The sequence below is a fragment of the Leucoraja erinacea genome, chromosome 4 (genome assembly GCF_028641065.1).
Source record: "Leucoraja erinacea ecotype New England chromosome 4, Leri_hhj_1, whole genome shotgun sequence".
NCBI classification, from domain to species: Eukaryota; Metazoa; Chordata; class Chondrichthyes; order Rajiformes; family Rajidae; genus Leucoraja; species Leucoraja erinaceus.
This window is the reverse complement of record NC_073380.1, coordinates 43,209,461-43,234,971: the sequence shown is the minus strand read 5'-3', so window position 1 is coordinate 43,234,971 and position 25,511 is coordinate 43,209,461. Positions and strand designations below refer to the sequence as shown.

General features: G+C 44.0%; 2 protein-coding genes across 6 annotated transcripts in view; one reads left to right on the top strand and one right to left on the bottom strand.

Moving 5' to 3' along the window:
• The window catches only part of prkdc (protein kinase, DNA-activated, catalytic subunit), a 249,275-nt gene extending 244,421 nt beyond the window's left edge, over positions 1-4,854 (bottom strand). Inside the window, exon 1 of the mRNA XM_055634106.1 lies at positions 4,555-4,854. Within this exon, the coding sequence (XP_055490081.1) occupies positions 4,555-4,708 (154 nt within the window). The 5' untranslated portion in view covers positions 4,709-4,854. The remainder of the gene's footprint in view (positions 1-4,554) is intronic.
• A 71-nt stretch (positions 4,855-4,925) lies between these two features.
• mcm4 (minichromosome maintenance complex component 4) overlaps positions 4,926-25,511 on the top strand; it is a 28,463-nt gene continuing 7,877 nt past the window's right edge. Inside the window, exons 1-13 of one of the 5 annotated variants that reach the window (XM_055634107.1) lie at positions 4,926-5,014; positions 5,190-5,301; positions 8,336-8,413; positions 12,679-12,846; positions 13,676-13,836; positions 18,498-18,599; positions 18,952-19,047; positions 19,137-19,232; positions 19,340-19,478; positions 19,754-19,974; positions 22,098-22,218; positions 22,371-22,630; positions 25,076-25,441. In XM_055634107.1, coding sequence (XP_055490082.1) covers positions 8,344-8,413; positions 12,679-12,846; positions 13,676-13,836; positions 18,498-18,599; positions 18,952-19,047; positions 19,137-19,232; positions 19,340-19,478; positions 19,754-19,974; positions 22,098-22,218; positions 22,371-22,630; positions 25,076-25,441 — 1,800 coding nt within the window. In that variant the 5' untranslated portion in view covers positions 4,926-5,014; positions 5,190-5,301; positions 8,336-8,343. Of the gene's footprint in view, positions 5,015-5,186; positions 5,337-5,369; positions 5,487-6,307; positions 6,353-8,335; positions 8,414-12,678; positions 12,847-13,675; positions 13,837-18,497; positions 18,600-18,951; positions 19,048-19,136; positions 19,233-19,339; positions 19,479-19,753; positions 19,975-22,097; positions 22,219-22,370; positions 22,631-25,075; positions 25,442-25,511 lie in introns of those variants that run through there. The other 4 variants (XM_055634108.1, XM_055634109.1, XM_055634111.1 and 1 more) reach the window with 4 other exon arrangements.

The window sequence follows — 25,511 nt, the reverse complement described above, 5'->3', positions numbered from 1 at the left end:
GCAGCTTCCAGCTCCTTAACTGTAAATTGTGAAGTAATGGTATTATTTTGTGTCTCACCAATGGATGGCAGGTCGAGTGAGTTAAGAAAACTTCTCATTGTCCTTTTGTCAGTTGATGGTGGTTTAGAATAGAGGTTCTTATAGTACTCTTCAAATATTCTTTCTATCTCATCTGGCTCATGTGATAATTGGTTGATTTTAGGATCTCTTATTTTATGAATTGTATTAGAGGTCTGCTGTTTACACAGGCGTTTGGCCAGGAATCTAGTTGCTTTTGGACCTGCTTCATAATAGGTCTGCTTTACGAATCTTGCCCTTTTTTCCATATCTTCCCTGAGGATCTCATCTATTTCCCCCCCCCCCCCCCCCCCCCCCCCCCCCTTAATCCGTTTTAGTACCAGCTGATCCTGTATGTTTTTATGTTTTTTCTCCAATTCTTTCAATTTTTCTACTTTATGTTCATATGTAGCTAGCCGGGCCTTTTTTTTGTGACGATGTCAGGGCGATCAGCTTTCCACGTACAACTGCCTTAATAGCATCCCACAGTATTACAGGATCCACATCCCCATTATCATTCTCTTCTATGTACCTTTTTATCTCTTCCCTTATTTGTTCCACATTTGCCTTACCATTCAAAATACCCACTGAGCCACCAAACAGTATTTCTTTTTCTACTATTCAGGTGTACTGTCAAGCTGATTGCATTGTGATCAGATACATCTGCCACCCCGATTTTACACTGTGATTCTGTGGCTTTCACCCATATTCATTAAAAAGTAGTCAATCCTGGAATAGATAGAATGAGGAACTGAATTGTGTATGTAGTCCCTTTCTAAAGGGCGAAGTTCTCTCCAAACATCAATTAGGCCAATTTCCTGCACTGATGTGTTAATAAACTTGGTCAGATGCATCTTGTTTTTTTTTGGCTTGCTGTATCCAAATTATGATTCATGACCACATTGAAGTCCCCTCCACATATCAAAATACCTTCAGTCTCTAAAGCAATAATGTCAAACAGTTTTGAAAAAAACATTTGGTACTCTCTGGGGGACATATACATTGATCAGTGTAGGAACTATAAAATGCATTTCTAAAGCCAAAGTGTTTTAATTTCTCGTGTTCTTGTTGAGGCAGGTGGGTTTCTTGTAAAATAGTGCCGGAGCCTTTCCTTTTCTCAGTTTAGCCAGGACCTTGCTACTTTTAACTGGATTATTCGTCCCATTTACATTGAGTGACACCAATTTGATAGTATTACGTGACATTTAATTTACCTAATCCTGTATTGCGTTCATAAATCTCCAGATAACTTGGAACTGTGCAGGTCTGAACATCTGGACAACATGTGCCAAATAAAGAAACTTTAAAAAAAGAAAAAACAGCTGACTTCCAAGTAAGGGTGATTCCTAGCCACCCCGAGTCCCCGTTGGCAGGTATAGGGGAAAACCTCCTCCCAGAGGGCCCCTCACTAGAGGTGAAACACTCCATTTCACGCATCCTAGTATCGTCCAACGCCATGCGATAGCACTTATTTTCTAGTCCAAAAGAAGTCGTGACACAATATAAGGTAGTTGGATAGGGTCTGCTCAGACTCCTGTAGTCGCTCTCGTACTGTCTCACTGCCATCTTCGCTCCTCTTTCCAACTCTTTGCCATGTCATAGCCTGGAGAAGACGCCCAATCTCTGGGTCTGCCAGCTCCTAGGCGCTGTAATCTGGTGTCTCCATGGAGTAGCCTCTCCTCCTCAGCTCCTGCGCTGCGTGTTGTGCACTACGATATGTGCATGTTCCCGAGTCCCAGTGATGCGCATCTTGTCCAGCAGGGTCTGGAAGCGGACACCTCTCTCCTTTAGGGCCTTATTCCCTTATAAGAATCTACTTCCTCAAATTTCGGACCAAAACTGCACACAATACTCCAGGTGTGGTCTCACCAGGGCCCTGTACAACTGCAGAAGGGCCTCTTTGCTCCTATACTCAACTCCTCTTGTTATGAAGGCCAACATGCCATTAGCTTTCTTCACTGCCTGGTGTGCCTGCATCCTTATCCAGGTGTTCTAGGGATGAGTGCAGGGTTAGGGCGATGGCATCATCCGTGGACCTGTGTGGCAATAGGCAAACTGCAGTAGGTCAAGGCCGCGGGGTAGACTGTATTTCATGCATTCCATAACTAGCCTCCTAAATCATTTCATGATGGTGGATGTTAAGGACACTGGACGGTAGTCGTTTCGGCATGAGGTCTTGCTTTTCATCGGCACTGGGACGATGGTGGTCTTCTTCAAGCAGGTAGGTACCTCAGAATGGAGTAGGGAAATATTAGAGATGTCCGCGAATACTCCCGCTAGCTGGTCCACACAGCTGCTAAGGACACGGCCAGGAACTCCGTCTGGCCTAGTGGCTTTTCGTCGGTTTACCCTCAGGTAGGCCGATCTAACCACTGCTAGTCACCCTGAGGAGAGGCACACTGGAGTCTGAAGGGCCAGGTTAAACAAGGTTTGCCTTCTGCTCGAAGCGAGTATAGAAATCATTCAGTTCATCGGATAGGGTCGCACTATCACCAATGATGTTGCCTGACCTTGCTTTTCAGCCAGTTATCTTATTCAGACCTTGCCACATTCTCTGTGTGCCCAAGTGATTATACCAGGACTCAAGTTTATTCAGGTATTGTCTCTTGGCATCCTTGATGGCTTTGCGGAGATCATAGAGGGCCTTCTTGTACCGCTCGAGATCGTTTGACCTGCTTGAGAGCAGAGTTTTATGGTGAGAGAGGCAAAATTTAAAGAAAATGTGCAGGGTAAGTTTTTTTTTCCACAGTACCTGGAATACGTTGGCAGGGGTGGTGGTCGGGACAGTTACGATAATGGCGTTTAAGAGGCTTTTAGACATATGGATACACAGAGAATAGAGGGACATGGATCATGTACAGGCAGAGAAGGCTTGTTTAACCTGGCAACATGTTCAGCATGCACATTGTGGGACAAAGGGCCTGCACTGTACCGTTCTATGTTTTAAAAACAGTTCAACAATGATTGTGTAACTAAGAAAAAAGAACTAGGATCAACAATAATAAAACTACCAAAATATCATTTTAAAACAATTCATTTAGTTTACTAACATCTGTCAATCGTCACCGATCTGGTCTCCAAACTGGCTCAAAATTCTTAAACTATCACACCTTGGTTTGGGAACAGCTCCATCCAAGACTGCAAGAAATTGCGGAGAATTGTGGACGCAGCCCAGGCCATCACACAAACCAACCTCCCTTCTATTGACTTCATTTAGACCTCACGCTGCCTTGGCAAGGCCACTAGCATAATCAAGGGTGATCATAATCGCACCCTGGCCACTTCCTCTTCTCCTTCAGGCAAGAGGAAAAATCTGTAAAAACGCATACCTCCAGATTCAGGGAGTTTCTTCCCAGCTGTCAGGAAACCGAATCATCCTATCAACAGAGAGTGTGGTTCTGAGCCACTATGTACCCTATTGGAGACTTGGATTATCTTTAATCAGACTTGAATGGACTTTATCTTGCACTAAACGTTAATTCTTTTGTTACGTATCTGTGCACTATGGATGGCTCGATTGTAATCATGTATAATCTTTCTGCTGGCAATAAAAGCTTTTCACTGTACCTCAGTACATGTGACAATAAACTCAACTAAACTATTCCTCAGTTCAAGACGGTCAAAAGTATTGACTTTGCCAGCAATACCCATGTCTCGTAAATAAATAAATAAAACCAAATGTATTAATAATCCATTCAAATTAAGTTTTTAAAACACTATATTAGCAATATTAAAATTAGATTTTGAGCACGAGAAAGATAAACCTAAGGAAGTAAGCTCAAACCATTGCTTAAAATAGATCACATTGGGCAAAATAATATTCAAGTTAAAGCAATAAATATATATTTTTAATTCTGCTGGTTCATGTTTACAAACTTGTGTTTGTTTTGATTAATTGCAAGATACAGCATGGAAACGTGTTTTTTAATACTCTCTTGTATTCAATCTTGATAATTTGCTGTTTCTGTTTTTAGACTAATCGAATAATTAATTTTTAAATTCCTGGATTTAGTTCTTGTTCTGCATTTAATGGGTTCTAGAAAGTTTATTCCTGAACGTTGCCGGAAGTGCAATTGAATGGCGGCGCTTTGACATGGATTGGATGATAACTGAGGCTGGGGAAATGAAGCAATTAATTTTCTGGTATGTGGTTAAAGTGAACGAACCCCTTGGATTGCGGTGACTGTCCCCAGGAACTGGGATTGAAAGAAACATACACAATTAAACCGAGTCCGAAGAAGGGTCCGGACCCGAAACATCACTTATCTATCGTCTCCAGAGATGCTGCCTGACCCACTAAGTGACTGAGTTACTCCAGTACTTCGTATCTTTGTTTTGTAAACCAGTTCCTCGTGTAGGAAGGAACTATAGGCGTTGGTTTACACCGGAGAACAAAAAAGCTCAGCGGGTCAGGCAGTATCTCTGCAGAAAAGGAGCCTTGGCTATACACAATTAAACTGCCGCTTCTCTGTCAGCGGTCCTATCGCATATACGCACCCAGCCTGCTTTCATTACTGGTATCCAGAAAGTCGTGGCTGAGGTTAGTGATAACGCTGTGGGAATCCACGGAGGCGTTTCTGCTGTCTTTAGTGGACAGCAGGCTGTGCAACTTGTCCAGATGCCGCTGCGTCCCAGCCGCCGACGCGGCCATGATCCCGGCCGGTCGCAGCTTTCTCAATCCCACGCTCGACGTTCCAAGCTCCAACCGCCCCGCGTTCCAAGCATCAACCGGCCCCACGTTCTACGTTCCAAGCACAAAACCGCCCCACGTTCTACGTTCCAAGCACAAAACCGCCCCACGTTCTACGTTCCAAGCACAAAACCGCCCCACGTTCTACGTTCCAAGCAAAGATCTTACAGCAGAGCAGAGCTCTAAGATCTTTGGTTGCAAGCACCAACCGACCGCCCCACGTTCTACGTTGCAAGTTCCGCCCGCCCCTCCACTTCCATGCCGCAAGTGAGTGGGAGTTATTTATACTTAATCTTGTTTCTCTATAATTCCTTACGAAGAAAGACGTTGCCTTTTATTAATATATTTCACATAAACTTGCAATTCCGACTAAGTAAATTATCGGGGGGGTGACATGCTTCCAGCACAATTCACAAAGCGATTTCTCTTCCGTCTAAAATAGATTATTCCAATATCTACGCGCGAAGTTGCTGATTGGGTAGAAAAGCGCGCGAAGCCCGGGTCATCTGATCCATTCCGCGCGAAAACGGGGCTTTGTGGGAGAAGTTGATCAGGTAAAATGCTGTGGATTCTACAGTTAAAAGTAAAAGTATTGCACTGGTTAGACTATTACGGTATTTGTAATTCTGTTTTATTTGCATTGATAAGCGTGTAAGTAAATTCGAGTATGAAAAGAAATAGATTACTTTAGTTTTCATGCGAAAGAGAAAGTTGGATCCATCTTCATTATTTTTTTAAGGTGAAAAGATTGATACATCCTCAGTTTTATTTCTTGTCTCTAAACTGCCTTCTAACGCTTTATCAAAAGAAAGTGAAAATTATGAACGCATCGAAACATTTTTTGTTTTGAAAATATTTATTTATTTAAACGTGTTCAAACTCGTGTAAAAATTTGGCAACGTAATGAATTTATTTTGTTCTCCCTATTCTGTAGTACCACACAGCTCATGGGTGAAAACGATATTTAAACCAAAACTATTGAATTAATCTTGGTTTATCAACTCATTTTCTCTTTATCGAATAATTGTTTTCCCTATTGTGGGTGCTCCTGTTCATCAGTGTCTCAAACACCAGAATAGAAAAGCTAGAATTTTAACGTAAGCTAAAGTTGACAGGACAACATTGTGGAACATTTTTCTAAACCATATAAAATTAAAATAACCAATACATGGTAAGAAGCCACCTGATCACCCGCAATCTGGCTCTACACCATTTTGAGATTTTATTCAAACGATAAAAAAGTATAGACCAACTTTTTACAGCATGTTTTTGATGATCAGATAAATAGGTGACCTGGAGAAAACCTTTTTAATACATTAAAATGCTAGAATCCGGGATATACTGCATGTGGATTTCATTAGAGAAAAACTTAATCATGATGTTCATAGGGAAATAAATAATTATTTAGAAGAAAATGCTAGCAGGAGGATGATTAACGGTCTTCAACCTGTAAAATTAACTGCTTTCTTTTGTCACAGATGCAGTTTGACTGGCTGAGTACTTCCAGCATTTCTGTTTTTGTTTTAGATGCCAAGTTTATTTGTTTTCCAATTCACCAAGTGGAATGGATGTGTATGGAACTAACTTAAAGGAGAAACTCAGTGGGTGAGGCAGCATCTATGGAGCAAAGAAATGGGTGACGTTTCGGGTCGAGACCCTTCTTCAGACTGATGTGGGGTGGGGGAAGAAGAAAAAAAAAAGAGGTGGAGACAGTCGGCTATGGGAGAGCTGGGGAGGGGAAGGAGGGAGAAAGCAAGGACTACCTGAACTTGGAGAAGTCAATGTTCATATCGCTGGGGTGTAAACTACCCAAACAAAATATGAGGTGCTGCTCCTCCAATTTGTGGTGGGACTCACTATGGCCACGGAGGAGGCCCAGGATAGAAAGGTCAGATTGGGAATGGGAGGGGGAGTTGAAGTGCTAAGCCACTGGCAGACCAGGTTCGTTAAAGCAAACTGAGCGGAGATGTTGGGCGAAGCGATCGCCAAGCCTGTGCTTGGTCTCACCGATGTTGACACCTAGAACAGCGGATGCAATAGATCAGGTTAGAGGAGGTGAAGTGAACCTCTGCCTCACCTGGAAAGAATGTCCTTGGATGGAGTCGAGGGGGGAGGTAAAGCAACAAGTGTAGCATTTCTTGCGATTGCAAGGGAAAGTACCAGGGGAGGGGGTGGTGTGGGTGGGAAGGAACAAGTTGAACAAAGAGTTACGGAGGGAGCAGTCTCTGCGGAAAGCCGAAAGGGGAGGAGATGAGATGTGGCCAGTGGTGGGATCCCGGTGGAGGCGGCGAAAATGTCGGAGGATTATCCGTTGTATGTGAAGGGTGGAAGGTGAGGACAAGGGGGACTCTGTCCTTGTTATTAGTGGGGGGGATGGGGAGTGAGAGCAGAGCTACGGGATATAGAGGAGACCCTGGTGAGAGCCTCAAATATAAACAAAGAGGTGAAACCCTGATCCTGAAAGAATGTGGACATCTCCGATGTCCTGGTTTGGAACACCTCATCCTGGGTGCAGATGCGGCGTAGACGGAGGAATTGGGAGTAGGGGTTAGAGTCCTTACAGGAAGCAGGGTGGGAAGAAGTGTAGTCAAGATAGCCATGGGAGTCAGTGGGTTTGCAGTAGATGTCGGTCAGTAGTCTGTTACCTGCGATGGAGATAGTGAGGTCTAGAAACGTTAGGGAGATGTCGGAAATGGTCCAGATGAATTTGAATGGCGTATGGAAGTTAGTGGTAAAATCGATGAAGTCAGTAAGTTCCACATGGGTGCAGGAGGTGGCACCAATGCAGTCATCGATGTAGCAGAGGTAGAGTTTGGGGATAGGGCCACGGTACGCCTCGAACAAGGATTGTTCGACGTACCCTACAAAGAGGCAGGCATAGCTAGGGCCCATAGCTTCACCTTGGATTTGGAGGAAATGGGAGGAGTCAAATGATAAGTTGTTGCAGGTAAGGACCAGCTTCAACAGGCGGAGGAGAGTATTAATAGACGGGGATTGTTTGGTTCTGCGATCAAGGAAGAAACGGAGGGCTTTAAGACTTCTGGTGGGGGGGTATGGAGGTGTGGAGTGACTGAACATCCATGGTGAAGATGAGGGAGTGTGGGCCTGGAAAACGGAAGTCATGGAGGAGACGAAGAGCGTGTGAGGTGTCCTGGACATAGGTATGGAGGAATTTGACCGGGGGGATAGGACAGTTGAGGTATGTGAAAATAGGTTATGTGGGGCAAGAACAAGCAGAAACAATGGGTCTGCCAGGACAGTCAGCTTTGTGGATTTTGGGGATAAGGTAAAATCGAGCCATGCGGGGCTGGGGAAAGATGAGGTTGGAGGCTTGGGAGGGCAGGGAGCCGGAAGCGATGAAGCCAGTAATGGTGTTTGAAATAATGGCCTGGTGCTCGTCTGTGGGGTCATGGTCCAGGGATAAGATTTCAGTGTAACCTTTCTCTGATTATGTTTCAAATCCTTTAAAGTGTGGAATTTATGTTTTGATAGTCTCTAAAGTAATCCTGGCATTTTAGCCTCTGTTCGCATTAAAGTCTGACACGTGTTGGATTGTCCAGTTGACTTTTTTTCTCTCTCACATCCTAGTACTAAAGATGTCATCCCCAACATCCACACCTAGTCGTAAAGGAAGCAAGCGAGGAAGAGGCAGTAATCCTTCCACACGTACGTCCTACGGTTCTTGAACCCAAGCACATCAGCAGTTATTGAAGGTTTTAGAAACGTAGATTAGTTGAATACAAAATGCATACTGTTCAGTTTAGTTTATTGTCTCGCGTACCGAGGTACAGTGAAAAGTCTTTTGTTGTGTGCTATCCAGTCAGCGGAAAGACAATAGATGATTACAATCGAGCCATTTACAGTGTATAGATACATGATAAGGGAATAGCGTTTAGGGCAAAGTAAACACAGTAAAGTCTGATCAAAGATAGTCTGAGGTTCACCAGTGAGGTAGACAGTATTTTATGACTGCTCTCTAGTTGTGGTAGGATGATTCAGTTGCCTGATAACAGCTGGGCAGAAGTTATCCCTGAATCTGGAGATGTGTGTTTTCACATTTTTATATCTTTTGCCCGATGGGAGAGGGGAGAAGAGGGAGTGGTGAGGGTGCAGCTTGTCCTTGATTATGCTGCTGTCCTTGCCGAGGCAGCATGGGGTCAATGGAAGGGAGGTTGGTTTGTGTGATGGTCTGGACATGTGCATTTGTCAAAAAAAACATGTTATTTGACTGATTTAGTAGGAGGTAGGGTGTTGACATGGATAGAAAATTGGTTGACAGACCGGAAGCAAAGAGTAGGAGTGAATGGGTCCTTTTCAGAATGGCAGGCAGTGGCGAGTGGAGTGCCGCAAGGCTCGGTGTTGGGGCCGCAACTTTTACCATATAAATGATTTGGAAGAGGGAATTAGGAGCAACACCAGCAAGTCTGTGGATGACACAAAGCTGGGTGGCAGTGTGAACTGTGAAGAGTATGTTAGGAGGTTGCAGGGCGACCTGGACAGGTTGAGTGAGTGGGCAGATGCAGTATAATATAGATAAATGTGAGGATATCCACTTTGGCGGCAAAAGCAAGGGGGCAGATTATTATCTCAATGGGGTTAGGTTAGGTAAGGGGGAGGTACAGCGAGATCTGGGTGTCCTTGTACAACGGTTACTGAAAGTTGACGTGCAGGTACAGCAGGCAGTGAAGAAAGCTAATGGAATGTTGGCCTTCATAACGAGGATTTCAGTATAGGAGTAAAAAGGTTCTTCTGCAGTTGTATAGGGCTCTGGTGAGACCACATCTGGAGTATTGTGTACAGTTTTGGTCTCCTAATTGGCGGAAGGATATCCTTGTGATTGAAGCAGTGCAGCGTAGGTTCACGAGATTGATCCCTGGGATGGTGGGACTGTCATATGAGGAAATATTGAAAAGACTAGGCTTGTATACACTGGAGTTTAGCAGGATGAGAGGTGATCTTATAGAAACATATAAAATTATAAAAGGACTGGACAAGCTAGATGCAGGAAAAATGTTCCCAATTTTGGGTGAGTCCTGAACCAGGGGTCACAGTCTTAGAATAAAGGGGAGGTCATTTAAGACTGAGGTGAGAAAAAAAATTTTCAACCAGAGAGTTGTGAATTTGTGGAATTCCCTGCCACAGAGTCAGATAGAGCTCTGGGGGCTAGTGGAGTTGAGGGATATGGGGAGAAGACCGGCATGGGTTATTGATAGGGGATGATCACAATGAATGGCGGTGCTGCCTCGAAGGGCCGAATGGCCTCCTCCTGCACCCATTTTCTATGATTTTGGCTATTAGATTGATGACACCACAAGTTAAATATTTAGCTGGTTCACGTGCCCCCATTGCACTGTCTTACCACCCAGCACTCAAGTTGCATGAAACAGTTGATTATTTTTCATTTGGATATTCACCATAGGGATGTCCAAAAGTATGTTTAGTATGTCCAAAAGTTTGTTATAGTGTTTCTCTGTATGTCTTGTGTGAGGGGTGGTGGGGGGAATAGGGGGAAACCATTTTCAGGCAACTACCTCGACGGAGATGCGACTTTCTTCCTTGTCGCTTCTTCGCCGGGCTGGGCCGCGGGGTATGCTCGACCTGTTCCGACCATCCCGAACCAGAGGACCTGAACATCGGCCCACCTGTAGCGGCGACTGGGAGGGCCAGGGCACGGAACACGGATGAACGAGGGAGGAAGAGGACCGTCTGAACTTTATTGCCTTTCACCACAGTGAAGAATGCTGTGGTGGAAGTCCCTGTTGAATTATGTTGTGTATTGTGTCCTTTTTTAATTGTAACGTTGCATGGTAAATTATATTTCACTGGACCTAATGGTAATAAATTTGAACTTAAACTTGTAAATGGCTTGATTATAATCATGTACTAGACCAAGTGCAGATCCGTTGGGTCTGTTCCCCCAACGTGCGGTTGTGTGGGGGGGGGGGAGGCGGCATGCAGGTGGGGGAGGAGAGAGAGGTGAGAGGGGATGCTGAGAGGTGGAGGGTAGGGAGTGTGGGGGGGGAGGGAGGGGTGGGGAGGGGAGGGAGGGGAGAGAGGGTAGGGAGGGTGTGGGTAGGGGTGTGTGGGTTTTAGGGGGGGGGATGATTGGGGGGGAGAAAAAAAAGGGGGGGGGGGAAATCGCAGCACAGATGGCCAAAAGCGGTCAAGAGCAGAGATTAAGTAATATAGATTGTCTTTCTGCTTACTGGATGGCACACAACAAAGGGTTTTCACTGTACCATGCTACACATGACAATAAACTGAACTGGGAAAAGGGCTGGAAAAGTAGTAGTGTCTTTTATACTATATCAAAATGTTACCAAGCTCTTCTGTATGTTTTAGCGGAAGTATCCAAATTTCTGTGTAAATATGACTGGTACTATTAATCTCGTGTTTTTATTATTTCATTAATTCCCAGAATGTTGATTCGCTAGCAAAGTCAACACTTACCACTGTCCGAAATCACATAAAAGATGGTTGGGGGGGGGGGTAGGGGGTGTTATTACCTTTGCTGTCGGCTTTTTGGGAAGTTCCCATCTCCCCATAGTGATCCAGTGACAATAAAATTACAGCAAAGTATTTCCAAGTCAGGATTGTGTGTGACTTGGAACTTGCAAGTGGCAATGTTCCCATTAGGCTCCTTCCCTCATTTACTGTGGCGTTGAGGTTATGAGTTTGGAAGTCACCATTGAAGAGCCCTGGCAAGTTGCTGCATTGCAGCCTATAGATGTTATGAAGCACAGCCGAGATATGCCGCCAGCAGATTTAGGGTGGTTTGAAGTGGAGAGAATTGCATTGTTGTGGATGGTGATAAGCTGTTTGAATGGAAAAGGTCAACTTTTAATGTGCTTCGGAAGTCAGGAATTATTTACGACGAAAAATAGACTTTTAGATACAGGTGCACAACCTTTTATCCGGAGTTCCGGAAACCGAAAAACTCTGAAAACCGGCCATTTTTTCCAGGATGTCGTCTGCACACCAAAGCTCGCGTTTGGCGCCAAACTTGACCCGAAACGACCCACGGTCAACCCAGTTGTTTGTATGCCAGTGGTTAAACATCTGTAAACCGGGCTTTTGTTAGTCAGTTGGAGGGGGCTTCTATGTTAAGGGGGGGGGGTGATGGGGGAAACTTTAATTCTTCATTGAAATCTTGGAAGGCGGGGAGCGGTCAATGCCTTACCGGGTCGCCGTGCAGTAAGCTCCGCAGCGCTGTGGCTGCCAACTCCCAGCTGGCAACGGACGGCGCCGGTTGTAGCTCCGACCCCGGCAACATGGCGCTCACATTTAAGTTATGTTGTTACTTACGGCCACGATGAGACTGCACGGTGTTAAGGCTGGGTCAGACTCCCCTGAAGGCATGGATTGATTTTCAGCAGCCAAACTAATGTTGTGCAATGAAAATGATACCCGTTGTCATTGACAAAACGCCTTCGGACCTTGTGATTCCGAAATCCGACAAGGGTCTGGTCCCAAGGCTTTCGGATAAAAGGTTGTGCACCTGTACCGTGCAACTGTAGTTTTAATCTAGTTGTTTATAATCAGTGGTGTTGTCCAGGATTTTGTTGAAGCTTGTTAACTATGGTAGTAGTCATTGAAATCTTGAAATTGGTCTGATGGCAGTCGGCATGACATTTAAGTTATTTGTTACTTACGACGATGAGACTGGGTGTTATCTGGGTCAGACTCCCTGAAGGCATAACCAGCTGATGTTGTGAATGAAACCAGAAACAAACGCCTTATTGTGATGGTGGGAAGGTTGTTGATGAATGATCCCTGTCTGGCATGGGGAAGATTGACCCCAGAACTGTAATTTTGAATGATCCCATGGGTGTACTTGGTGTCTATATGAAGAAATCATGTTATTACTTGTATTTATAAAAGCGCATTGGTGAATGTGCACATGATGCTAAAGATATGCATGTTTCTTCCAGCTCGCAGTGATGGAGTGCAGTCTCCACCATCGCAAAGGCAGCGAATGGATGACTCTACCTCCACCGGGGAGCTGCAACCGATGCCCACGTCTCCAGCAGCAGATCTTCAGAGCACTGCTGTGCAGGAATCCTCCTTCCTCTCCAGCCCTGCACGATCACGCCATTCAGGTTGAAGTGAACTTTTCTTTCATTTGAAGTGAAGATTTATAGCAGTGTAATTAATACAACCGCAGCAGTGCACATTCTCCTCCTTTGCCCTACTGAGGAACATGGCCAGTTTTAATTTTCCACGGGATAACCTTAAGGGTGGCATAGTGGCGCAGCAATAGAGTTGCTACCTTACAGCACCAGATGTCTGGGTTCGACCCTGAATGGAGTTTGTGCGTTCTCACTGTGACCACGTGGGTTTACTCCAGGTGCTCCGGTTTCTTCCCAAATGTCAAAGATATGCTGGTTTAGAATTAATTGGCTTCTATAAATTGTCCCTGGTGTGTAGGATGGAACTAGTTTGTGTGTGATTGCTGCTTGTATACCTAAAATAAACTTGGAGGCCAAGTCGTTGTGTATTTTTAAAGTGGAGATTGACAAGTTCATGATTAGTAAAGGTGACAACGGTTACTGAAAGAAGGCAGGAGAATGGATTTGAGAGGGAAAGATAGATCAGCCATGATTGAATGGTGGAACAAATGTGATGGGCTGAATGGCCTCCTGCTCATGTGAAGTTATGAAACTAAACTAAATTCTGCTGCTTTTGGGATTGGCAGGAACAGGCTGAAAGTCACAGCAGCTACTCATTTTTGTTTTACAATTGCTTGAATTTCTTGGGGCTTAACATTGCAAGATGCTGGAATTATTTTTGGTCTTCAGAGCAGCTGCTACTAACTTGTTAGAACTTTGCCAGGATGTCTTGTGCATGAACAATGTATCTACAAAAATTATGTTTGACCGCATTTTCTTATGCTGGAAGTAATTGTCAAAATATTCTATTGCCTTGCAGCTGCCAGTGAATTTGACGTGAGCTCTCCTTTAATTTATGGCACCCCGAGCTCCCGAGTGGAAGGGACCCCTCGCAGTGGTGCACGTGGCACACCCATACGACAGCGACCTGACCTGGGGTCTGCTCGTAAGGCTCGCCAGGTCGACTTGCATGCAGACCAGGTACGTACCTAATAGAAAGGAAAAAGAGGGTTGGTTTAAATTGCACGTATTTTAATGTAAGCAGCCTGATGGGTAAAGCAGATGACCTTAGGGCATGGATAGCTACGAGCGAATGGGACATTGTAGCCATGACTGAGACCTGTGTGGGGGGCAGGACTGGTAGCTCAATGTTCCGGGGTACATGAGATGGGAGAGGGAAAAACAGGATGGGGGGGGTTGCATTGTTGGTTAAGGAGGATGTCACGGCTGTGTTCAGAAGTAACATTACGGACGGTTTGTCTAGTGAGGCTATATGGGTGGAGCTGTGAAACAAGAGCGATGATCAACTTGTTGGTGGTGTGCGACAAACCCCCGAATAGTCAATGAGAATTAGTGGAATAAATATGCCAGGAGATTGCAGACAGCTAGTAGTAGGGGTTTTTAACTTTCCCAATATAGACTGGGAAAATCATCGTGTGAAGGGTTTAAATGGGGTGCAATTCCTCAAAAGTGATCAGGAGAGTTTTCTGAAACAGTGTGTAGAGGCCCCCACACGTGAGATGGCAACGCTGGATCTAGTATTGGGAAGGGCAAGCTAATGAGGTATTTGTGGAGGAGCCTTTTGGGACCAGTGACCACAGTTCGATTAGGTTTTAGATATGGATCGGGGCGGAGAGGGTCCACGTGTTAAAATGCTCAACAGGTGTAATGATGTGACACAAACACACATTAAGATACAACACATATTTATTAGATCACTTACAGCATGGATCTGCAGACGTTACAGCTCCGAGCTGTTACTGCTACTAGTTAACGTAAGCAAGCTCTTGATACTATAAAGCATATACTAGGCGGAGCTACTACTAACAAGCACTGTAATTGGCTAGTATGAAATAGCCAATCTACATCTCTTGTAGAAATAAAGAAACATCAGTGGCTAAGCAATATAAGCAGAATGTTAAGAATACATTTGCAAAGTTACACAACATTGCCAAATCTAACAGGTGGCCTGCAAACCCATCCGGCCCGTGTGAGGTAAGAGACAGCCTCACCTCCTTTCGCTGGAGAACATCCCGGGGAGGGGAGTGGGGAAACGACTGGCGACCTGACAGGAGGGGCGGGAGACGAGATAGGCGAACCAGGCGGCAAACGACGCGGGGAGACCGCGGTAGAAACGACGGATGGTGGTGAGGGAGCGGGTCTTCTCCAGCAAAAGGCCAACTTTGAGGGTATGAGAGAAGGTCTTGCTCATTGACTAGCGGGTTATTTCAGGGGAAAAGAACATTGGCAAAGTGGGATGTTTTTAAAAGTTTACTGAAGAGAGCTCAGGATATGTACGTCCCCATTAGAGTGAAGGACAAAGCAGGCAATCGTAAGGAAGCTTGGCTGACGAGGGAAATTGAGGCGTTCGTCAAAAACAAGGATGCATGGGACAGGTAAAAGCAACTCGGATCAAGTGCATTCTTGGAGAAGCTTTGGGAACTAAGGAGTAAACTGAAAAAGGAGATCAGAAAGGTAAAAAGGGGCCAGGAGATAGCTCTGGCAGGTAGCATTGAAGACAATCTGAAAATATTTTATAAATACATAATGGGGAAAAGGCCAATTAGAGAGACTGGGATCTCTCGGGAATCAAAGTGATCTTGTCTGTATTTACTGAGGAGAAAGACAATAAGACGGGAAGTGTTAAACAATGATACAGTGTGGAAACAGGCCTTTCGGCACAACCATCCCACTTACCTTTGTGTGAAAAAGGTACCCCTCGGATTCCTATTAAATCTTTTCCCCTTCACCTTGAACCTATTGAAGGAAGGTCCTCGATCATATCGATCGTCGATCCTATGGAACCTGGTCCTCAATCCCCTACTCTGGGCAAGAGACTCTGTATATCTACCTGATCTGTTCCTCTCATGATTTTGTAAACCTTTGTAAGATCCACCCCCTCATCCCTCTTCGCTCCATGGAATAGAGACCCAGCTTACTCAACTTCTATAGCTCGCACCTAGTCCTGGCAACATCTTCGTAAATCTTTTCTGAACTATTTCAAGCTTGACAATATCCTATTATGTGGTGCCCAGAACTGAACACAATATTCTAAATGATGTCACACCACCGTCTTCTCCAACTGCAACATGACCTCTCAACTTTTATACGCAATACTCTGACTGATGGAAGGCCAAAGTGCCAAAAGCCTTTTTGACCACCTTATCTACCTGCGACTCGACCATCAACCATTCCTCCACCCACCTTGCCAATTGAACCAGATCCTCCTGCAATCTTTCTTAACCATCTTCACTATCTGCAAAACCACTCACTTTTGTCTCATCAGCAAAGTTGCTAATCTTGCCCTGTATGTTCTATTCATAATCATTGATGTAGATGACCAACAGTAAAGGGCCCAGCACTGACCCTGAGGCACACCACTAGTCATTGGCCTCCAGTCCGAGAAGCAACCTTCCACCATCACCCTCAGCTTCCTTCCATGGAGCCAATTTGCTATCCATTCAGCTTTCCTTGGATCCCATGTGATCTAACCTTCAAGAGCAGCCTACCAAACGGAACCTTGTCGAAAGCCTTGCTGAAATCCATGTACACAACATCTACAGCTCTGCCCTCATCAACCTTTTTGGTCACGTCTTCAAAAAAATCAATCAGATTTGTGAGACACGACCTCCCATGTACAAAACCATGCTGACTATCCCTAATCAGCCCTTGCCCATCCAAATGCCTGTATAACATATCTCTCAGAATACTCTCTAATAACTTTCGAACCACAGATGTTAAGCTCATCGGCCTACAGTTCCCACCATTTTCCCTGCGCCCTTCTTGAAAAGAGGCACAACATTTGCCTTCCGGGCACCTCTCCTGTATATAAGAAGGACTTGTAAATTTCAATCACGCAATTTCCTGTCTAGTTTCCCACAATGTCCTCTGATATATCTGATCAGGCCCTAGAGATTTGTCTACCTTTATACACGACAGTACCTTCAATCCTTCTTCGATAGTAACATTGACTGCTCTCGACACTTCCATTGACTGTCCCAAGTGCAGTGCCTCAGGGTTCGGTGCCGGACCCGTTACTGTTTGTGATCCACATCAATGATTTGGATGAGAACATTCAGGGCAAGATTAGCAAGTTTGCTGATGATGCAAAAGTGAGTGGTTTTGCAGATAGTGAAGATGGTTGTGAAAAATTGCAGGATCTGGATCGTTTGGCCAGGTGGGTGGAGGAATGGTTGATGGAATTTAATACAGAGAAGTGTGAGGTGTTGCATTTTAGGACATCAAACAAGGAAGGGCAGTACAAACACAGTAAATGGTAGGCCTCTGGGTAGTGTTATTCCTTGAAGGTTGAGATGCAGGTAGATAAGGCGGTCAAAAAGTCTTTTGGCACTTTGGCCTTTGTCAGTCAGAGTATTGAGTATAGAATTTGGGAGGTCATGTTGCAGTTGTATAAGACATTGGTGAGACCGCATTTAGAATATTGTGTTCAGTTTTGGGCACCATATTATAGGATAGATATTATCAAGCTTGAAAGGGTTCAGAAAAGATTTATGAGGATGTTGCCAGGATTAGTGGGTGTGAGCTATAGGCAGAAGTTAAGTAGGTTGGGTCTCTATTCCATGGACCGCAGGAGGGTGAGGGGTGATCTTATTGAGGTGTACAAGATCATGAGGAATAGATCAGGCAGATGCACAGACTCTCTTGCCCAGAGTAGGGGAAACAATAACCAGGTTCAAAAGGATCGAAAATCGGTAGGATCGAGGACCTACCTTCAATAGGTTCAAGGTGAAGGGGAAAAGATTTAATAGGAATCTGAGGGATAACCTTTTCACGCAAAGGGTGGTTGGTGTATGGAACAAGCTGCCAGAGGAGGTAATTGAGGCTGGGACTATCCCATTGTTTAAGAAACAGTTAGACAGATAGATGGATAGGACAGTTTGGAGGAATATGGACCAAGCGCAAGCAAGTGGGACTAGTGTAGCTGGGATATTTTTGGCTGGTGTGGGCAAGTTGGGCCGAAGAGCCTGTTTCTACACTGCATCATTCTATAACTCTATGAGAAACAAGGAACTGCAGATGCTGGTTAGTATATATTTTTAAACGACACAAAGTGCTGGAGGAACTCCATGCGCCAGGCAGCACCTTTGAAAAATGGGTGGGTGATGTTTTGGGATGGGACCCTTTTTCAGACTCCTGTAAGTGTATGTGAAAGAAAGCTGGGAGAGAGGAGGAATAGGACAAAGTGTGGCAGGACACGGGTGAGGTGGGAATTTGATAGGCAGATTGTTGGAAGAAGAGTCACTTATCGCTGTTCTCCAGAGATGCTGCCTGACCCGATGAGTTACTTCAGGTACTTAAGGGGAATTAGCTGATGTCGGCTTTGAGCAAATTTTCTTTTAGTTAAGCTTATTGCTTTTTGACTTTTAAATGATTTGTGATTATATATATTTTTGGGGGGTATTGCTAGCTACGCGTAGTTGATTTCTTGTTGCCCATAAACTTGGTTATTTCAACTTCCGTTACGAGCTCGCCACATTGGTGTTTGCATGAGAAAACACATAGGCCAGACATGGGGTCAACACATTTATTTTCTCACAGCGCAGTAAGATGGGTATCTTATAACAATCGTGATTTTTGTTGTCACTGTTACCAATGCGAGATGTTTGATTTGATCTCTTCAGCCTCCGGCGGATGATGTTGTGACCAGTGAGCAATCTCTTGGCCAGAAGTTGGTTATCTGGGGAACAGATGTTAATGTGGCTGCATGCAAGCAAAAATTTCAGGTAACTGATCCTTTATTTTAATTTGTAAGTTTTTGTTTGGATTTATTCTTTTTAAAATAGACTAGACTAAGTGCGACCCATTCGGTCCCAGTCACCACCACGGGGGGGGGGGGGGGGGGGGGGGGGGTGGGGGGGGGGGGTTTACACAAACTCTTTTACAACACGTACAACCATGCACGTACATCCTATGTAGTTCATTATTATTGATATTTGACCATATGACTTTTGCTGTGAGTGCATGATTTTATACCGTTGGAAAAATGGCCTGTTGATAATTAGCAAGATTTGAGCGATGTGGTTTCAGTCACTTTCTATTTAAAAGGGAAGTAATCATGCCACTGTTTTCTGACAGAGGTTTCTTCAGCGTTTTATTGACCCTTCTGCTAAAGATGATGATGTTGTGGGACTGGACCTGAATGAGCCACTGTACATGCAACGACTCGAGGAGGTAATACCTAGCTTGATTTTTGCCCTTTTTTTCTTCATGTGTAAGCACTTCATGACCGGAGGGAACATGACTATGTGCTTTGTTCGCAGATGAACTTGGTAGGAGAGCCATTCCTAAATGTGAACTCCTCTCATTTGAAAGCATTTGACACTGAACTCTATCGGCAGCTTGTTTGTTACCCACAGGTAATGTGTGATCTTGTACAACAAATTATTGTTTCTTAATGACTATTTTTGAAAAATGTTAAATCAGTGCCTTGAAGGTGAATCCTCCTTTTCTTATTTGTGTATAGGAAGTGATTCCTACTTTTGATATGGCTGTGAATGAACTCTTCTTTGAGCGTTTCCCTGACTCTGTACTGGAGCATCAGATCCAAGTTCGACCATTCAATGCTATGAGAACCAAAAACATGAGAAGTCTGAATCCTGAAGGTAGAGCGATATAAAGTATAACATAAGTTTGTTTTAATTGATGAAACATTTAAACAGTTATTAATGTTAGGCAGTTTATGATATCACTTTTAAACCATCTATCGTGCATCTGAAGATGGGACCCCACCCGAACCTTTGCCTACCCCTGTTCTGTACAGATTCTGTCTGACTTATTGGGTTACTCCTTTCACTCAAGATTCCAGAAACTGCAGTTCCTTGTGTCCACAGTGCAGTGTTTGTTAGTCCAAATCATTGTTTCTGGTTTCTTCTCACAGATATAGATCAATTGATCACGGTGAGTGGCATGGTGATCAGATCTTCCCAATTGATTCCTGAAATGCAAGAAGCATTCTTCAGTTGTCAAGTGTGTGCTTCCTGCACGAGAGTGGAAATTGACCGTGGTCGTATTGCTGAGCCGTATGTGTGCAAGAACTGTAACACCACACACAGCATGGGTCTAATCCACAACCGTTCACTATTCTCAGACAAGCAGATGGTATGTTTTGCAAGTATTTCCCAATAGTTCTTTACAGCATTGTTGACAGACTGAAGTGCAAAAAATATATTCTCTGTCTAATTGCAATGCGTTCCTTTCATAACTAATTAGTAATAATTGATACAGTCTTAATACTTTACAAGGGATGATGTGATGGGCTGAATCGGAAACCATATGGCGATTTGTTCAGGTGAACAAAATGTCAATCTGCAGCCATCAAACAAATAAACTATGATTTAAAAATCTTTGTAAAAGAAGAAAAGGACTGTCACATAATGGTATATTCGCATGAAAATATTGAGTCCCAACTGGCTTTGAATTTGGGACTTATTTAGCGACAGATGCAGCCTGTTTTCTCTCGATGTTCTCCCGTAGAGCCGTGTCCAGCTTTTTTTCACCTCGGTATTGCACTGGATAACCTGCCTCTCTAATTCTCTGAAACTCATGTCAGAGGACGAAAGACCTAATTCGGCTCGTATCGCATCTATTCCACCATACTATCATGGCTGATCAATCTTTCCCTCTCAACGCCATTCTCCTGCCTTCTCTCCACAACCCTCGACACCCATGCTAATCTAGAATCTTGTCCATCTCTCTTAAAAATACCCAACAACTTGGTCTTCACAGCCATCTGTGGCAATGAATTCTACAGAATTATCACCCTCTACCCAAATAAATTCCTCTCATCTCCTTTCCAAAGGTATGTCCTTTTATTCTGAGGCTGCGCCCCCTGGTTCTAGACTCCCACTACTGTAAACATCTTGTCTGCATTCATTCTATTCAATATTCGGTAAGTTTCAATGAGTTCCCTCCCTCATCCTTCTAAACTCCCAACAAGTCTCACCTTCACATTTTCATGGTTTTGAGGAGAGCCCAGGCTTTGTGCCAGATCCCATACAAGTTGGTGGAAATAATTGACTTGCCATTTCCCCTTGCCACAAAATGATTTATGATTGCCAGGTAGTACAAGCGTTCCACAATTGACTCTCATCAAAGGAATGTGCTGAATGGGAAGCAGAAATCTTTGCTGCAGAACTATTTGCATAAGGGTAGTCAGAATAGAGGGTTGACAAACTGCAGATACTGGTTCACAAAGTGGATTAACAATTAAAAAAAAAAAAATTTGGTTTGAGCAGATTGAACGAGCAGAAACCTGATGCAGAGCTGCCAAGGTATGGATTTTCCATATTTCGTACGGAAATGCGATCAGAATACGGATGTACGGATTTGCTTTGTAAAATATGGATTTTTTTTAAATCGGCCCTACTTCCTGTTTCATCTTGCTGCTTAAAAAATACAAGGATATAAAAAGTCATACTGTACCTCTAAAAATTATAGCAGATTAAATCTATTGGTATTTTAAATTTCAAGATCTGGATGATTATTTTTGTACGGTTTGGTCTCCCTGTCCCTAAACAACGCTGTCAGTTTAACCCGTGGGAATTTAATGAACAGCGCTATGGGTTCTAAAAAAATGCGCTCCCAGCTAGAGAGAGGGAGTGGGAGGGAGGGAGGAAAGAAGGAAGGAGGGAGGGTGGGAGGGAAAGAGGGAGGGGGAGGAAGAGAGAGGGAGAGAGAGGGAGGGTTCCAAAATGGCTTCTACATCATCATCTGGTGCTAAAAGCAGGAAGCAGCCGTTCAAACAGAAGTATAGAAAGAGATGGCAATGAATGCGCTGTCGAGTAAGGTGCGTGGAAGACATTTCAATTGGTAGCAAAGTTAGGCATTCTTGTACTCTTACATGGGTATGACCGCACATTTTTTTTTAAAAAAAACACTTTTTTCAGCAAAATGGCACCATGTAAAAATACTGATTTCCTCAGGTACTAGAATACTGAAATGCTCTGACAAAACTTGGCAGCTCCGCTGATGGGGTAGTAAAACCAAATTTCAAATTATGAAATGAAACAAAATGTTTAATTTGGCAAACATAAATGTAAGCAATGCTGAAAGTTTTTAATCTCCTGGGGGGGGGGGGGGGGGGGGGGTGGTATTAAATTCTCCTGAAGTGAATTGAGTGGAATTCAAATTCACCACGTGCTTTTGGTTGGCATGCGATCACAGTATGGATATGCAGTTGCAGGTATAACGTTTAACCCTTTAACTTTATATGATTTTTGCAGGTTAAGTTACAAGAGTCGCCTGAAGATATGCCTGCAGGGCAGACACCACATACAGTTATTCTGTTTGCTCACAATGACTTGGTAGATAAAGTGCAGCCTGGCGATCGTGTGAATGTTACAGGTTAGTGCTGTACTTGTGAAAATTTGCAAGTTATGCTTTGGATTTTTTTTATAATTTGGTTTTTAAAATGAAGCCCGTGTATCTCTAGAGACTGTAGATTTGATAAATGATTTCTAGAGGAAGTGAAAGATTATTTTGTTATTTCTGGCTAGGCATCTACAGAGCAGTTCCCATTCGAGTAAACCCACGTGTGAGCACCGTGAAGTCAGTGTACAAAACTCACATTGATGTCATTCACTTTCGCAAAACTGATGAGAAACGACTTCACAGCTATGATGATGAAAAGGAGCACAAGCTTTTTACTGAGCAGCGCATTGAAATGCTCAAAGATCTGTCAAAGAAGCCTGATATTTACGAACGACTCTCTGCCGCATTAGCTCCCAGCATCTATGAGCATGAAGATATCAAAAAGGTAATAGGTCTTCCAGAAAAACACAATGTATTGGCTTTATTTGTTAAATATGTTCTGTATTTTGTAATCAGTCAACTTTTCTCCAAATATATTCTTCTTGGACATATTTCCCAGAAAAAACATGGTTCTTTTCTCTTTACTTTTTTTTCTGCTTTACAATTTTCCTATACCCGACACCAGACAAACCTGAAAAGTAATCGAGTTTGTTATTATGTCTGTCTGTGTGATCCTGAAATTACGCCAAAACGGTACGCGATAGCATTACAATTTTGGACCACCATACTCACCATTGTCCTGTGGTGTGTATCAGGTTTTGTTCAGATTTATGTTATATTTTACAAGTTATTCACATTTTAAACTTAAAAAATTTAACCACTTTATAAAATCCAATTGCACTTGGCCTGCCCCTGCCTGTTACAATGTTACAAATGACAGGACACTGGGAGTCCTGTTCTTCTGTAACATTTTAACGGGCAGGGGCAGGGCAAGTGGAATTGGACTTTTGTCAAGTTTTTTGAGTTTAAAAGGAGGGGGAAAGAGCACTGGGGATGAGGGGAAATGAGCCATGCCTATGCAGTTGGGGGCTATAAGTGAGTGGTGGAATATTGCGTCGGAACGGATGAGTGGTGGAATATTGTGTTAGGGGAACATGTCCCACTTGGTCTAGTGTGTATATATCTATATATATATAAAAACTCAAATCCGTCCGCCTGCAGTACGGATCCCTTCCTGCCTTTTGATTCGTTGACGGCTGCTCCTTACTATCAGCTTCCAACACACTTCGAAACAAAGTTGCAAGAGAGGAACACTGAACTTCTCACTGCTGCAGCAGGCAGGGGAGGTGTCAATTGATTTTTTTTTAAAGAGGCAGGGCAGTGCTGGAATCTTACTTTTGAGAACGGCTTCAGCTCCATTGGAGGAGACGGGTGCATGGTGGAATATTGGGTTGGGGGAATCACACCATTGGGGGAGCAGACCCAACGGGTCTGCACTTGGTCTAGTGTATTACTAAAACTTTCATCTTGTTTGTGTGTGCGTGATCCTGAAACTACGCCAAAATGGTACACGATAGCGCTACAATTTTTGGCGCACCTTACCATTCTCCTGTGGTGAGCTGTGGCAAGTTTTATATATTTGTATATAGGTATATTTTACGTTATTCACATTTTATACTTCAGAAAAATCACTTCCACTTGCATTGCCAGTTAGCAGCATACGACGTCACAATGAGATCCCGAACCTCATTTATAGAAAAAAAAAATCTGTTATAATCAAATGCTGGGGGGGTGGGTTAGGGGGGAGGTGAGGAGTGGGGGGGGAAAGAGGGATAGGGAGAGGAAAGTGGGGAGGAGGCGGATGGAGAGAGAATGGGAGAGGTAGGGAGTGGGGGATAGAGGGAGAGGAGTGCAGTGGGGTAGGGGGAGGTGAGGAGTGGGGGAACGGAAATGGAGAGGAGGGGAAGGTGAGGAGTGGAATCGGAGGGAGGATGATGAGTGGGGGAGCAGGGGGGTATGCAGGGGAAAGTGGGGTAGGTGAGTTAATGGGATGGGGGAGGTGAGGAGGGGAGATAGAGAGAGAAGGGAGAAGTGTGGGATAGAGGGAGAGGGGCAGTGAGGGAGGTGAGGAGGGAGGATGGGGGTGTGCGATAAGGGAGGTGAGGAATTGAGGAGGGGAAAGAAGAGGGGGAATGGAGGATAGGGGTAGGAAGAGGGATGGTGAGGCGCAGTTGGAGGGTTGCAGTGACTTGCGGCACAACTGGCATCTCTGGCGTCACAAAGGGAACCCGGTAGCCGCGCGTGCGCAGTTGGGGGTCATGGGTGAGTGGTGGAATATTGTGTGGGGCAACGGGGGCCGACGGGTCCCACTTGATCTAGTTTTTGTGTGTGTGTGTATATGTGCATGTATATATTTGTGTATATTAATGTGCTTTAACATTTGTATCTGTTCATTTGGCATTTTAGCCTGTATTTTAATTTGTGTATGTTTTAAATATTTTGCATTCAGCTAACCTATTTTAAATACTTCACCAAAAAACTTTCCTTATCTCCCTTCCTGATTTATTGCCTTGTTACAGTTACAATTTAATTTATTTTCATGTGCGCCGAGGTACAGTAAAAACGTTTTTGGCATTGCCTTATACGATGTAGTGTTTGGATAATAGGAACTCCCCCATCCCCTTGCAAACTGGTGGTGGCAGATAACAATCAATTTTGAAAAGGCGGTCCAAGCCACCGAGATCAGTGGTGAGCACTGTTGCTATGCTTCTGGTTACAAAAGCAAAACATGTTTGTGGATGCTCTTTGTAATCTTGGTAAGTAATTCTACCACCAAACCAATTTCAGTGCTCGGGAACTAATATTTGGCATTTCCTTACAACAAGCAATTGGCATCCACGATAATATGTCAAGAGTTCATTTTTTTGAAAACTTTTTTATTTTGTAACAGGGTATCTTGTTGCAGTTGTTTGGTGGGACACGCAAGGACTTTAGCCTTACTGGCCGTGGCAATTTCCGTGCAGAGGTCAACATCCTTTTATGTGGTGATCCTGGTACCAGCAAGTCTCAGTTACTGCAGTACGTGCACAACCTGGTGCCCAGAGGCCAGTACACGTCTGGCAAAGGTTCCAGTGCTGTTGGTCTTACTGCTTACGTGACCAAAGACCCGGAGACGAGGCAGCTTGTCTTGCAAACTGGTGCACTTGTTCTTAGTGATAATGGCATATGCTGCATTGATGAGTTTGATAAAATGAACGATAGCACAAGATCAGTCATGCATGAAGTTATGGAGCAGCAAACACTTTCCATTGCAAAGGTAGGAAACCATTTTTTAAAATCCTGCAATGCATTTTTTTTCATATTTAAAATGTGCAGTTACTATAAAT